Raw genomic sequence first — 15,591 nt, forward strand, 5'->3', positions numbered from 1 at the left:
CTTCACCTAGTTATTCCCTATTTATCCTTAAAAATCCAGCTTAGGCCTCTCATCTCCTCCAAAAGCTTTGCTTTTCTGTGCCAGGCTAAAATGACTACAAGAGCTCCACCTCCCTCTTCCTTAACAAACAATGCAGAGCTATTACCTTGTTACATGGAGATTTTCTGGTCACATCTCACCTCTGCACAGGGATTGATGAGGTCTTAGTCTCCAGGTCACCAGAACTCAGCTTGGTGCTTAGCTCATGGTAAAAGTCAGTACTGCTACCAATAATGATAAATTATGTGTAGTTTGTACAGCAAAAAATGTCTATAAAGTTAAAGCTGTTTACCTAAACATATCAAAATTGCCTAAAGTATTTTTTAACAAGCAGCCTATATTTTTTAAAAACGTAATACAACACTATTGTAGTAATTTGTTATATATCAGAGACAGAGAAATACTCTGATGATGTAGCAGATATGGATGTCAAGCAAGACTGGCAGTCCTGGGAAAAGGCTGTTGCTTTAAATATTGACTAGTAATGATTGGACCTGCATGGAGTGATCTGAGGAAATGGAAGGAAGTGGCAATGTTGAAAGCTTGCGGGGAGAGGTCCCAGACAATTCCAGTCAACAGCAAGTGTTGTGGTGCGATCAAATTTGAGACCCACGAAGCCAATTGAGATTAATTATGAGCCTTTATTAGCCAGCGGGTGACTAAGTCTCCCAGCAAGAGATTCAGCCTCAAGAAGGAATAGCTTAAAAAGCCCCAAAACCCCCTCTAGCAAGCGAGCAGGTTTACAGAAGCAGAGGCTGGTCATTAACATATCTTTACACAGGATAACTACACCCTTAACATTAGCATATCTTTGCACAGAATATCTCTTAGAACTACACCCTGTTTAACATTAAACAATGGAAGCAGAAGTTGGCCATTTGAAAATTTTCCACCCTTAACACAAGCAAGCTTATTTACATAGAAAGATAATATTACCAACAAAATTTGTCCAATATCAATTTGAGTAAATACTTTCCCTTTAACTGTTCAGGGCTCATAACATTCCTATTTTGTACTGGTAGTAGGGGAAAACAATGTTTTCGCTGTCTCCCCACTTACACTTTCCCTATTTTCTAAGAAAGATGTGGCAGGAAGAAAGCAAATAGTTGAGGGGCTTCCTAGCTTTTGTAGTTCAGAAATCTAGATTTCACCCGACTTTGTTGTTCATCATTTTACCTGAGGTGGTAGGACAGGGCAGGGAGAGTAAAAATAAGGGTGAAGATAAAACTTTTTGAAAGAAGTTTTTGATTGAGAACCACCTATACCTTAACTGAAAATCAGTCCTTTAACAGAAAGATCTTCCTCTTCCACAGACGCATAGCTTAAGAACAAATGCAAGTGAGGCAATGAGAGGTGGTCGTGGCACCTGCAGGCCGGCCAGATTCCCCTCACAGTATATACTTACCCCAACAATAAACCTACCTTCCTGGTGTAAGAATGGCTGGACAATGGAATGGGTGACCAGAAGGTCACCAAGGGAAGGATATCCCTCATGGTCCCAACAAAGTCTCAGATGTGTCATCAGCCAGAAAACTCAGGAAGTGTTACTCTGATCAACTGAGGGAAATAGCCTAACCTACTCCGGGGCTGAGGGAGGGACGATAAAATTCACCATTATGAATTGTTATACATAGTCGGGCACATAGAAAATATTTATTAAAACATCATTCATTATAGATAAAGAAAAGATACATTTTCTCACAAAAAATCACAGAAGGACTGGCAGGGATGAGCCCCATCCCCAGCCCTGATGGCAGCAGGATTCTGTAGGTGGGAGGAAGACGAGGGAGAACCTGTCTATGTGAATTTATTAAGCAATTAAAAAGAAATCTCCTGAAAGCACTAAAACTGCACAATAAATTTTTTCCTCTAAAGTACAAACATTTAGCTTCACCATCACCCCCAAACATCAAAAAAGTAAAAACTTTCCCCAGGAAATGCAGGTCCAAACTTTGGGGTTTACACAAAGAACCGGGAACCATGCAGGTACTTGTTCAGAGGCCACAGGTTGCTCCCTCCGTCATTGGAGGTTCTCCTCTGGCACTGCTTGCAGCGCCGATACTTCTCACACTGGTCCAGGAGGAAGAGCTTGTCTGAGGCCCTGAGGAGAGGCCAGGAAAAGCAGCTATTAGTAAGTAGGTGAGCCCTGAGTCCTTGCCGGGGGCCTAGCTGGTAAGCCAGTGCCGTGGAAGGAACCTTGGAAGGGATAAAAAGGAGAGGTAACGCTTGTCCCCACCCTCCAGCATTTACCACCCACCTGTCATCTCCCATTTGCAGTCTCTCCCCATCCACGCTGCTACCTGCATTTCACCCCAGTTCAGCTCGTTCTCTCCTGCTTTCAAACCTCCACTACCTCCTCGTTCCCCAGTAAATAAAAGGCTGTGACGGTGCTTTCACGACAGTCTGATCCTAGCCCTGCTTCCAAGACACACCCACCCAAGTCCTCAGAGAACAGTAACTTGCCCAAAGTCACACAGCCAGCGAATGGTGGCTCCGAAGCCTCTGTGTTTGCTGCTTTGCCATGTGGATGCACTTTTACCTGGTCGGCTCCCAGGAGACAGTGTTTGAGAGACAGATCAGGTCATTAAGCTGCTGGTTAACGGTTAACACCCCAGTAGCCAATTAAGAGTAGACTTGCAGTGAAAAGTTGCAGGAGGCCAGAGGCCTCTGGACAGTCACAGGGCAGGAGAGGGAGTGGAGATGAAGAGGACAAAAGAGGCTCAAAGCAGAGACGAAGGGATGGCAGTGACTGATTTTCTGCTTCGTCTTGATTATTCAGGACAGTGCCCAGCATGTTCCCCCACCCTATCGAAATTTCTACATGGGTAGAATTCTATAAAAAGGAGCATCAAGGAAAGCCTTAAAAGGAAAAAGAACGATCCTGGCAATGGGCAGGGGAAGACCTACCTGGCTTGCCTTGATAATAGTATGGAGTTTCAGGTGCTAACTACATACATTTAATTCTTGTTTTTGCTTTTGCTTTGTTTTCTTCTTAATACCAACCGATTCCTTCTTCCTACCTGCTACCTCCTGGAGTCCCTGCCCACAGTTGGCCTAGGCCTTCAGGGACTACGTCTGTTCTGCCATGTTCTAGGAAGCAGCTCTGTTATCCTGCCACTCAAGGTTATTTCCTGTGTCTTCTCTGTCCTTGATCACCATGTTAGCCAAGACTTCTGAAATCCAACTAAAATCTCCCTGGCATTAATGTCATTACCTTTTACCTGCTTCCCTCACCACCTCCAACACTGGGAAAATGGCTTGAAATCCCCAAGTCTCCTTTCCCTTCCTCATCCGAACCACCCCTCTTCCCCTTTGGAACCAATTTCCCATGTCATCTCTCACGCTGTCATTGTCGCAAAATATGGATTTCAGCCATTAGAAAGACAGGCAAGAAATGTCTTAAAAGAAAATCTAAAAGGAAAGGGAAAGTTACAGATCAAGACACATTATAACAAATTTTACCTATGATAAAAATTAGTTGATAATTAGCAATTTAAAATATTATTTTGGTATATTCAGTTTTAATAACATTTGATTTTATAGGCTTGGTCTGTTTCTTCAAATTTTTAACACTCTATTAAATCATACCTTATAAAGTACTTTAATTTTTTAAATACTTTTCCACCTCCATATTTGATCCCCCCAAACTCCTATGTTACATGAGTCAGGCAAGTGTTTACTTTCCCCATCTTACAAATAAGAAAAGTCAAAAATATTATCTGCCTCTTCAAAGTCAGTGTTAATTTTCAAAGCCATGAGGAGATTCCCTGACTCTAAATTGTAAATAGATGGCTTGTGGACAGAGGGCTGGGATATAATAATACATTTCAGGAGGATGTTCTTGGTTTGTTCCATAATGGGCTCCTCACATTTCCAGTTGCCAATCTTACCCACAACCCATTAACTCTGCTCTTCAATGACCATTCTATAAGCCTTGGATGTGTTCAGATGGAAACTCACTTTTCTTATTTCCTTCTAGTTATTGCTAAAGTGAATTCTCACCCTCTTTCCTCCACAAAAAAGAAAATAAAGCCACCCTATGCAGAGGCAAAGATTAGGGCAGAGATGGCAACTATATATCATACAACACAGTATTCTCCAACCCCATATTCATAATAGACATTTCTAATGCATCATAGCAGTTTTTCCAACTGAACCCAGAATTCTCCACAAAGTTCTCTAAGTAGCCACAACTAATCAACTGGAGTTGGCACTTGCCATCCCTGGATTAGAGGAAAGTTAAAAAGGAGCAGAGGGGATTTTCTTTACAAGTGAAGAACCTATGGTTCAAATCAGGTATTACCGCTCAAAAGCCTTCTCCTCCAGGTCTCGCTGCCTCTTCATTGCTGCGCTCCTTTCCCAATCCTCCTGTAAGCTTTGGTTCATTCTGTTCACGCGCTCCAGTTCAGCATTTCTGTCTGCCAAGCGCCTAGAGAGAAAAGAATACTCTGATTCCTTCACAATACTGGGAAGAGCGTGCACCAACCCTTGGAGCCCCAAAACGGAGTTTTCTGGTTGATGACACACCTGAGACATTGTTGGGATCTTGGGCAATATCGTTCCCTTGGTGACCTTTTGGTGACCATTCCCTTGTCCAGCCATTTTTACACCAGGAAGGTAGGTTTATTGTTGGGATAAGTGTATATGCTGTGAGGGGAATCTGGCTGGCCTGAAGGTGCCACCGCCACCTCTCATTCTTTTTATGGTAAATTATACAAAAACTGTCCAGTTTTGTTCACTAGTCTTTGAAATATACTAACAGACATGAACACTGTAAAAAACAACAGCAACAAAAACAACAACAAAAACATAGTGAAACTCCTAGCTCTCAAATAATTTATGGATCTAAGACCTTTCATCTTCATTCCTGGTTTAAGTTACCAGGATTGAAACCTTTTTCCAATTAGCAAATTCAGCCTTTAAAGTCATTAATTTCCTTCCAGGCTAATTTAACTGATCTGATGAATCATCTCAAATGGATTTCCAATACTTTATGGTTTTTTTCCTTTTATTCCAGCCTTCTGCTGTCAGGAATCAGCCTGGTGATTGCTATAGGCATTTTACAAGACAAAGTATACAGGCATATAAAAGAGAAAAGAAACAGAAGTAAGTAGGCAAAAGAAAATGAAATCAAGAATAATATTGTGAAGAAGGTAGAACAAACAAACAAAAAAAGGAGTGTTTAGTGAAGGTCATATCCTTCAAAGAAGTGACTGCAATATCTCTCTCTTCAAGTACAATGTCCCAGTATTCCCAATGTTAAGTACTTCTATTACTGGTCTCCAAACGCATTGTCATTGCTGTTGTAAATCACCTTCAACCTGGTTCAAATTATTTACATGTGTCTATTTCTTGCCAAACTGAAACTCTTACTGTTAGTTCTCAATAAAACCTAAGAGACTTCACTAAATGTGACTGTTGACTTAACTCACTCTGAAAGGTTTTAGGTTACAAGTAGCAACCACCACTAGGTGTCAGGACCCTTCAGTGAAAACCAATAACGTGCTCGGCTGGTTCGCTCTTCCTGAAATGCAGGGCCACATGTTCCTCTAACAAGCATTGGTTTAACAGCTATTATGAAGTCATTCGAAGGATTAAATGAAATAATTTACAGAAAGTGTCAATGCCTATCACACAATGGAAGCTCAGTGACTGGTACCTATTATATGTATTTTTTTATAACTTATTTGCTTTTCACAGTTTTTATAATTATAGTAAAAACACATAAAACTGACGATCTTAACCACTTCTAAGTGTACAGCTATTTAGTGTTAAGTATATTAACATCGTGCAACCAATATCCAGGACTCTTTCCACCTTGCAAAAATGAAACAATATCTATTAAACAACTCCCTATTTCTCCCTCCCCCTGATTTCTGGCAACCACTATTCTACTTTGTTTCCATGAATTTTAATACTCTAAATACTATATATAAGTGGAATCACATAGTATTTGTCTTTCTGTGACTTGCTCATTTCACTTACCATAATGTCTTCAAGGTTTATCCATGCTTTGACATGTCAGAATTTCCTTCCTTTTTAAGGCTGGATAATATTTCATTGTATGTGTATACCACATTCTGTTTATCCATTCACCTGTGGCTGAACATCTAGGTTACTTCTATTGCTCAGCTATTGTGAATAATGCTGATATGAACATTGGTGTGCAAATATCTCTTCAAGATCCTGCTTTCAATTCTTTTGGAGATATATATATGGAATTACTGAATCATATGGTAATTCTATTTTTAATTTTTTGAGGAACTACCATACTGTTTTCCATAATTGCTGAACCATTTTACTTTCTCACCAACAGTGCACAGGGTTCCTATTTTTCCACATCATTATCAACACTTATTATTTTCTGGCTTTTTGATAGTAGCCATCCTGATAAGTGTAAGGTAGTTTCTCTCTCTCTCTCTCTCTCACTCTCTCTCTCACACACACACACACACACGCCTTACCTTAGTTTCCTTTATTTTCCCCCTTTACATCATATCATATTTCCTTTTTATGGATTTGTCTACCACTAAATAGACAATTTTCTTCCTTTCTAATCTTTTGAATAGTTTAAAAGTAAAGTACTTGTTGATAACTTTTCAATTATTCAAAAAACAGATATATTGACCAATGGAACAGAATAGAGAGCCCAGAAATAAATTCATACCTATATGCCCACTTAATATATAACAAAGGAGGCAGGAATATACAATGCAGTAAAGACAGTCTCCTCAATAAATGATGCTGGGAAAATTGGACAGATGCATGCAAAAAAAAAATGAAACTAAACCACCTTACACCGTATGCAAGAATAGACTCAAAATGGATTAAAGACTTAAATGTAAGACCGAAAACCATAAAACTTCTAGAAGAAAACATGGGCAGTAATCTCTTTGATATTGCTACTAGTGATTTTTTTTTTTTTTTTTTTTTGGACATATCTCTTCGGGCAAGGGAACCAAAAGAAAAAATAAATAAATGGGACTATCAAACTAAAAAGTTTTTGCACAGCAAAGGAAACTATCGACAAAATAAAAAGACAACCAATTGATTGGGGGGAAGATATTCACATATGATAGATCTGATAAGGGGTTAATATCCAAAATATGTAAAGAGCTCATACAACTCAGCAACAAAAAAACAAACAATCTAATTTAAAAATGGGCAGAAACCTGAATAGATATTTCTCCAAAGAGGATTACAGATGACCTCTAGACATGAAAAGATGCTCAAAGTCACTAATCATCAGAGAAATGCAAATTAAAACCACAGTGAGATATCATCTCATACCTGTCAGAATGGCTATGATTGACAAATCAAAGAACAAGAAGTGTTGGTGAGGATGTGGAGAAAAGGGAACCCTTATATACTGTTGGTGGGATTGCGAATTGGTGCAACCACTATGGAAAACAGTCTGGAGGTTTCTCAAAAATTTAAAAATGGATATTCCTTTTGACCCAACAATTGGACTTCTGGGTATTCATCCAAAGAAAACCAAAACAATAATTCATAAAAATCTATGTAAAGAAAAACTATGTTCATTGCAGCACTATTTACAATAGCCAAATATGGAAGCCAACTAAATGTCTATCAACAGAAAATTGGATGAAGAAATTATGGTTCATATATACAATGGAATATTACTTAGCCATTTAAAAGAAAATGAAATCCTACTAGTTGCAATGACATGGATAGACCTAGAGGTTATGCTGAGTGAAATAAGTCAGACAGGGAAAGATGAATAGCATACAATTTCACTTATACGTGGAATCTAAGGAACGAAAAGAATAAACTAACCAAAAACTGACTCACAAATATTGAGGATGATCTGGTGAAGTCTTGAAAGGAGGGGGACTGGGGGCTGGGAGAAAGGGATGAAGAGTTAAAATAGTACATATTAGTAGTTGACAGATGGGCATAGGGATGGAGTGCACAGCATGGGGAATGTCGTGAGCATTAATGTATTGGCTAGGTGGAGAGCCAGGGGAGAGAGCAATCGGGGGATCGTTTCATAAACTATGTAAATGTCTAACCAATGTACTGTACACTTGAAACTAATAATAATTTTTTTAATTAAAAATTAAAAGAAATACTTGTTAAATGTTTTATGGTGTATGTGGTTGTAAGAAAAATCTATAATCGTCCTTGATTTAGATATTTCACAAGACAACCAAACCAGAGATACTACAATCCAAGATAAAAAAGGGCACATTTTATCTTTGCATTTGTGAAATCTTATAATACTGTTCTGCAAATGCATAAATATTTTCTTTTCATAAGACCCTAGGAAAAAAAATAGCCACCTTATCTGTATACAATACACTGATTTACATATACATCTTAAATAGTAAAAGGCTTCTTTCTACATCTACATAAGTGAATTAAAAGGGAAACGTGAACAATTTGCTAACTGCTTACTCCATTCAGAGTGCCATAGAGTTGGCACTCTAGGAGATAGATATATACACACACACACACATATATATACATTATATGAATGACTGGAATCAAATCATTAAATTGTATTATATTTAAAAAAAATAAACATTTTAAATCTCACCTTCCTACCCTGCCATCTTTATTCACTGGAGTGGAGAATTGCTATATCTCAGGTTCGTAAGTAAATATTCAAAAAAACATGAACCATCTCTTATCTTAGAGGGGCAAAAAGATAATTAAATGCTAGACGACCTGTATTTCAAACGATGTAAGCGATGACAGCTGATGGTTTGAACAAGTGTCATCTGCACAGCGCACATTTCACAGACTATGGAAACCATTTGTTATGAGCAGCTATCATTGTGGTTTTGCTTTGCATTTCCCTAGTGATTAATGATGTTGGGTATCTCTTCGTATGCTCTTTGGCCATTATTATACTATTTTTGAAAAATAGGTTAAAAAGTCAGTTTAATTTAAATCCATAGAAACTAAGAAGATAAAGTAGGGTTGGAGCAACTAAAATTTCACAGGACTGCTCGTGGAAGCAAATTGCTATCCCTTTTTTAAAAGCAAACTATCAGTATCTGGTACTATTTAAAGTGTGCCATACATTATACTTGAAACTAATACAATATTGTATGTTATCTGTAATTGAAAAATAATTTTTTTTAATTTAAGAAAGTAAAAATGTGCCATCACTTGATCTAGCAACCCAATCTTTAGAAATTTATTCAATAGGAACAACAAAACAAAAAGTATGTTATATATATAAAACCAGTGTATATTGAACATATTTAATGCAGAATTGTTGTTATAGAAAAATATCTGGAAACAAAGTGAATGTTCTTTAATAGTGAAAAAGTTAAATTATAGTAATCCATAACATAGATATTATGCTGTTATTAAATTAGAAGAGTGAATTTCATATACACATACTAGCATAGATATAAATTAATGACACATTATAAGATTAAAGAAAGGTTGGGTTGCAGAGTGATGTATAAAAACTCATAGGTCTCATTTTCATTTACAAAATTGGAAGGAAAAAAATACATGTGCATATCATTTGAATATATTTGTAAAACATAGGGAAAAATGTAGAAGGCTACATATTAACAACCTTAATTAACACTGACTACTTGTGGGGGAGATTATTAGTCTTTTTTTAAAACCCCTCCACCAATTCACATTTTAATCAGCATGAATTGTTTTTTTTTTTTTAAACGAAAGCAGAAAAGTTTAAAGAAAAAAAAGTAAAGCAAGTAAAAAATACTTTAGCAGGCTTATTTGGATCACACAAACTAAATTATTCCCTCTGAAAGAAAGTGACCATTTACTTGCCACACGAAGACCTAAGATCACATCTTGAGATGGACCAGAGGGCAGGAGTTGCAAAAGATAAGCAAAGTGGGAGAATCTGGAATAACCAGTAAAGGAGGTACAAAAAGAAGATAAAGTCTGACCCATATAAGAAAAGGGAGTCTATGACCAGAGCTCCAACAAGAGAGATAACCAGATAAAGACCACAGTTCCTATTTGTTCAGAGCTTTGCGGTTTCCAAAAATGCTCCCACATATGTAATCTCATTGAATTCTCATAGTAAGGATAGACAGAGCAGGTGTAATTAACCTTATTTTTCACATGTGGAAACGAGGGCTCAAAGACACCATGTGTGATTTAGTTCAGGTCATACAGCTTGGAAGTGACAGTTTAACCCTCCCAACTTCAAGTTTAGGAGATCAACTAGAGAAGCTAAGGGTTAGAAGCAGAGGAAGAAGCTGCAATTATCTCTGCAAAAAAATGCAAAGGGTCCCAGGAATGTAGGAGGAAGAAGAAATATCTGGGGTCTCTCACTCTTTTTGTGTCCTCTTAAGCATCTGCAGATCCCACTCTTGGTCCAACAGTTGGTTCAGGATGGCTTTCCTCTTGTGGCTAGCAGCTGCCTCCAACTGGTGCTTCATGTAACTCTCTTCCCGTTTTCGCTTTTCCTCCACATGCTCAACCCCGTTCTTACCAAAGATGGGCTCAAAAGAGTCTGCCTCAAACATAGGCAGTTGTGGGGGTTTGTTCTTTACCTAAAACAGGGACATACATGATACAAATTACAATTATACCAGGGAATAAACTTTATGCACAAGGCCGTAGTAGCACAGTAAAACACCAATACCTTAGAGGAAGGAACGGGGGCCTCAAAAACCACCAGATGGGATAACACATAAATAAGGGTATTCATAACATTACAGTACTTGTATGTATTTTAGAATGTTATTGAAGCACTGCACAATTTTAAAAATAATGATTGTTCCCTCACCTGTGCATCCAAAGCTCTCCTATAACACTGTGTTTCTTCCATCTTATCTTTTATATATTTGGCTCTTTGCGAGGCAAGTCTGGCAGTTAAGGAAAAGAGAAGGTGAGTGTAAAATTTGTGACAGATTCTTTGGTAATACAGATTAACATCAAGCATTAATAGGGATAAGAGCCTGGTGAATAAAAACTGACATTTCCTTCTGGGAGCTTTCATTTTAAGAAAGAAAATAGTAATTAAAATCCATAAGCTAATGGACAATGTATGGAACCCAGTAGAGACAGGACAGGTATAAGCAGGGGACCAACCACATTGTACAAATGTACTACTGCTAAGACGGGCGCTCCTCCTCCCCCCATACTTTAAAACAATCTTAGACAGGGAAGCAGGAAGTATCTATTCATTCTGTAAAATAATTCATTATAAGACCCCTTTTTAAGAAAAGTGATCTATTATAAATTATGATTTTATCATATGCAACCTCCAGGGAACCCACATGATCTGCAAAGTGAGTATAATGGAACATATATGTTTTATAGAAATGCCGTTTATTTGGTCACAGAAACTAGCTCATTATTTGTTTTAGGAGTCTCTCTAACACCGGAGTAGCCACCTTTATTTTTCTGTCACCTCAGTAGTAGAGGTGTGGCCATCTTAGGCATGTTTGCACTCTGTGGCCCTGATGCTACTCTGGGCCCCAGATGACCCAAGTAGGACAAATCAGATTCTCTTTCCTGAAAATTTGCAATTGAGACTAACATTAATCTCCATTTGGGCTGGAATAAAGACAATGTCATTTAATGAGCTGTGAGCATGAGAAGAAGGAAAGCTTTTATTCTAAGGGCTTTTTAGTCCCCATACATTCCTGCCCTTGGGCTCCATAGGACACCCCTACAGACTTACAATAAAACCTCAGCTTTGCCTTGAGATCACCTGGGAATAGCGTGGAAAGATGCCCCACTCAAGACAAGTTCCTTTCCCCACCTACCAATATTAGTAATCACAAAACAATACAAAATGATACTCTATAATTAAAGTAATTATAGCTTGGCAATCACTGCTGTTATAATAATGATGGGTTTTTTTTCATTTTTCTAATGAAATGTTATGTTATGGTACTCCCTTCAGACTAGGTTAATTTGTTCAGTTGTTTATAGTGAGCTGAACTGTTGATGCTGATTCAGTTCCACACAAAAATAAACTTCACATGAAAATTCTGAATGTTTTTCAGAATGTGTCTAGCTAGACTCACTCCTTTGTGAGTTGCACTTGTTCTAGGTGGTCCATCAACTCTGTATTTTGTCTTTGTTTTTTTTCTTTTTCCCGTCTATTATCCATTTGTTTCAAAAGACTTTGGAAATATTCTTCTTGCTTTAAAGCATTAATCTCAGGACTGAGTGGCCGTTTATCAAATAGGAAGGATTTCTAGAGAGAAAGAGAAGCAATTTATTTATTCTATAACATCAAAAAACAACAAAGGATAAAGGTAATAATTCCAAAAACTAAAATAAGAAAGTATTAATTTATAATATTTGTCTAATCCTCAACACATTGATTAATATTAGTGTTGCAAGCACCCACAGAGTAATATGAATGTGCTCAATGATAAATCTGAGCAGAACTGACCAAAGTCCACTCACTATCTGAGACAGCGATGAAAAGGACTTAATAAACTAAGTCCTGACGTAGGACATACAACACATAGTGATGGAAAGGAGGAGGAACTCTGAGTGAGTGCAAAAGCATGAGCAAAGACAGAGAGGAGGTAGGAAGAGGGAAAAGTGAACACTCAACTCTGGGCCTGGCTATTCTAGACACTGATGATTTAACAGTGGCCAAAAACAGATCCACAGAGCGCCTCACTCTCACTGAGCCTGCGTTCTGGTGCAGGAAACAGACAGTGAACAAGTATATAACACATCAGATAATATAAGGTAGTGAGTGATAAGTGATTTGAAGCCCTTATTATAGTGAGTGACTGGGTGGGAATAGGGTTAAATTGGTTGGTTATTAGGGAAGGTTTTTCAGTGGAGGTGACTGAATCACCTCCATTGCAAATATCAAGAGACCCGTGTCTTATACAGAAGGAACAGCAAGTGCAAAGACACTAGATGGAAATAAGCTAGGCATGTTTGATAAGGAGAAAGAAGGTCCATGTGACTGAGGCATAGTGAGCAAGGGGAAAGTAGAAATAGATGAGTTCAAAGAGAGGATTGGGGGGCCATTTAGTAGGACCAGATAGGACAAGGTAAGTTTAAATTTTAATTAAATGGGAGGCCATTAATGACTTTAAATAGGAGAACAATATGTTTTGGTTAATAGCTTTGAAAGATTGCTTTGGCCACTGTCTGGACAATGGATTATAGAAGGGCAAGAAGGCTAAATGGCAAGGGAGGGTATTGGCAGAAGTCCAGCCTTGTAATGTGGCTCAAAGTAGGAGAGCAACATTGAAGATGAAGATACGTGAAGAGAAGCCGGAAGGCAACTGGACCTGAGGATGGTTGGTCAGAGGAAGAGGAATCTGGAATCACTCCTAGGCATGAGGTACATACGACTGTCTGTCTGGTGATGACACCTACTAAAATGGGAAGGCTGAGAGAAGAACAGGTTGGGGAGGGTAATCAAAAGTTCTGTTTTAGTCTTTCAAAGTTTACGATGTCTACAGATATATCAAAGAGAAGATACTAAGTTGGAATTTATATCTAAGAGAAAAGAGAGATCATGCCTAAATCTCAAAAGCACCACGCTCTCCCTCCCTCTCACCCTGCTGCCCCTGCCGAAAAGGTTCTTCCTCCATTCACTTCTTTACCTAAATTCCATTTATCAGGAATTCTTCCCAGATCTCTGGTCTGGGTTAAGTGACTTTCCTCTTTGCTCACATAGTGCCTTGTTCAAAGATTTATCATAACATTTAGTGTACTACATTATTGTCTCTTTAAACCTTTCTCCCCCACTATCTTCTTTAGATCTCTTTAGAAAGGAACTTTGTTTTATTCATCTTTGTAGTCCTCGCCACCAGTACAGTGGTCAGCCCATAGAAGTTCATTAATAAATGTTTGACGATGAATAAAGACAATATATTTTATTAGATTTATGTCCAGAGTATCAGACTACCACCTAGATAGTGAGATGAAGGGAGAAAGATTCAGGCAGAAGTCGAGGTGGGCACTTAATGATTGAAAACATTCATTCGATGACAGAGCAGGTGGCTCAGCTTTGTCTAAAGCTGGATTCCTCAAACTTTAATGCACCTACAGGTCACCTAAGTATCTTATTCAAATGTAGATTCCCATTCTGGGGTGGGGCCCTAGATTCCTCATTTCCAGCAAGCTCCCAGGTGATGCTGGTTCTCTCTCTAGATAACCTGCTCTTAGGACATAACTTTGGTATACTGACCCCTACCACCCACCCCAGGTCCTGGTGGAGAATTTCTATCATTAACAAGCACTGAAGTGAATACTAGGAAATGTATTGTGAATGTGAATGGCGTGCAGGCAGGCACTGGACCACTCTGGCCCTAGAAGGAAGCTTCGACCTTGCACAACCCACTTTTCACCTCTGCCACTTAAAAAAAAGATGGCACAACCTGCAAGACGGTGTGAATAAAAAACCTGTCAGGCTCGGGGAGTGGGGGGAAAGCACAACGCAGGCCTTACAAAACTCAGCGACCAAAAGTTAGCCACACAGGAAGGTCTGCTCACAAATTCCAACTGGGCAGGCCATTGCAGGTAGTCACATCCCAGGCCTATAGCTTGCTTAGCAAAGGTTCATCTTTACCTTAAGTGAGCTCTGTCCCTTATTCTTATGCATCTAAGATAATGTACATTTGAAATGTCAGAGTCATTTTCTTTTCCTACTCCTCAAAGGCACAACTGCTAACACCAGAGCACAGTGCCACAGAAACCGCCATTGCTGCATTGCTCCCCACACACCTTCTCTGTGTGCTGTAAATGTTAATTATTAACTATCTGTACCCACCAGTGTAAAAGAAGTATGTGTTTCTCCATTTTGCTTTTTATCCTAGAAACTTCCCCACTTTGCTTTTTCCCTCCTCCTTAATCTACCACCAATGGATTTCATGGAACCTTCCTTACATTCTCTCCTTTGATTCTAAATGCATGAAATAAGCTGCAAAACGGCCACTGTCTGGAGCATTTTCTCAGTCTATTGAGATTCTACTTCCAGGCATGTCCTCAAAATTATGGCTCAAATAAAATCATACAACTTTTCTGTAGGTTTATCCTTTTTCATTAAAAATAGATAGTAGATCTAAATATTCACAGATGGGGCAATAGAAGTTCTGAAAAGACTCTTACATAAAATTCAGGTTTCTCATTCTTGTGGCTTCTCATAGCTTCAGCAACTCCAAGATTATAGGCAGCATTTTTTTGATTCTGTTCTCTAATAGCCAGATTTCTCATCTTTTGGTGGGGCGGGGGGGGGGGGGGGTGAGGGGAGGGAGAAAGAACACATATTGAAATAGAGCCTTTAAAATGTTTAATTCTATTACATTAAAATAATCCAACCAAGGTAGAAGCCTGTATTTTGTAGGAAATGGTACTTTCTGATATCTTCATAGATTTATAAAAGTGGGTTGGGAAGGTTTTTTATTTCCTGTTCTTGTACTTTAGGTAACACCTCTCTACAGAGACACTAGAAGGAATAGAAGATTTCATAAGTGGTTACCTGATATCGCAAACACAGGAAAGGGCAGTAGAATCAATTATTGGAGACCACAGAAATCTGGATAGTGCAAATGTGAAGGTGCCATTCTATCTTTGCTTCCTGAGATAAGCCATGAATTT

General features: G+C 38.5%; 1 protein-coding gene across 3 annotated transcripts in view; it reads right to left on the minus strand.

Annotated features, from left to right (window-relative positions):
• Positions 1 to 845: 845 nt before the first annotated feature.
• CCDC81 (coiled-coil domain containing 81) overlaps positions 846 to 15,591 on the minus strand; it is a 53,323-nt gene continuing 38,577 nt past the window's right edge. For 2 of the 3 annotated variants that reach the window (XM_016160370.2, XM_016160371.2), the window contains exons 11-16: positions 15,103 to 15,207; positions 12,039 to 12,211; positions 10,790 to 10,868; positions 10,333 to 10,553; positions 4,343 to 4,468; positions 1,841 to 2,140 (exon numbers count right to left, since the gene is read on the minus strand). In XM_016160370.2, coding sequence (XP_016015856.2) covers positions 1,999 to 2,140; positions 4,343 to 4,468; positions 10,333 to 10,553; positions 10,790 to 10,868; positions 12,039 to 12,211; positions 15,103 to 15,207 — 846 coding nt within the window. In that variant the 3' untranslated portion in view covers positions 1,841 to 1,998. Of the gene's footprint in view, positions 2,141 to 4,342; positions 4,469 to 10,332; positions 10,554 to 10,789; positions 10,869 to 12,038; positions 12,212 to 15,102; positions 15,208 to 15,591 lie in introns of all 3 variants that reach the window. The other variant, XM_016160369.2, reaches the window with a different exon arrangement.

The sequence above is a fragment of the Rousettus aegyptiacus genome, unplaced genomic scaffold (genome assembly GCF_014176215.1).
Source record: "Rousettus aegyptiacus isolate mRouAeg1 unplaced genomic scaffold, mRouAeg1.p scaffold_m13_p_5, whole genome shotgun sequence".
Classification (NCBI taxonomy): domain Eukaryota; kingdom Metazoa; phylum Chordata; class Mammalia; order Chiroptera; family Pteropodidae; genus Rousettus; species Rousettus aegyptiacus.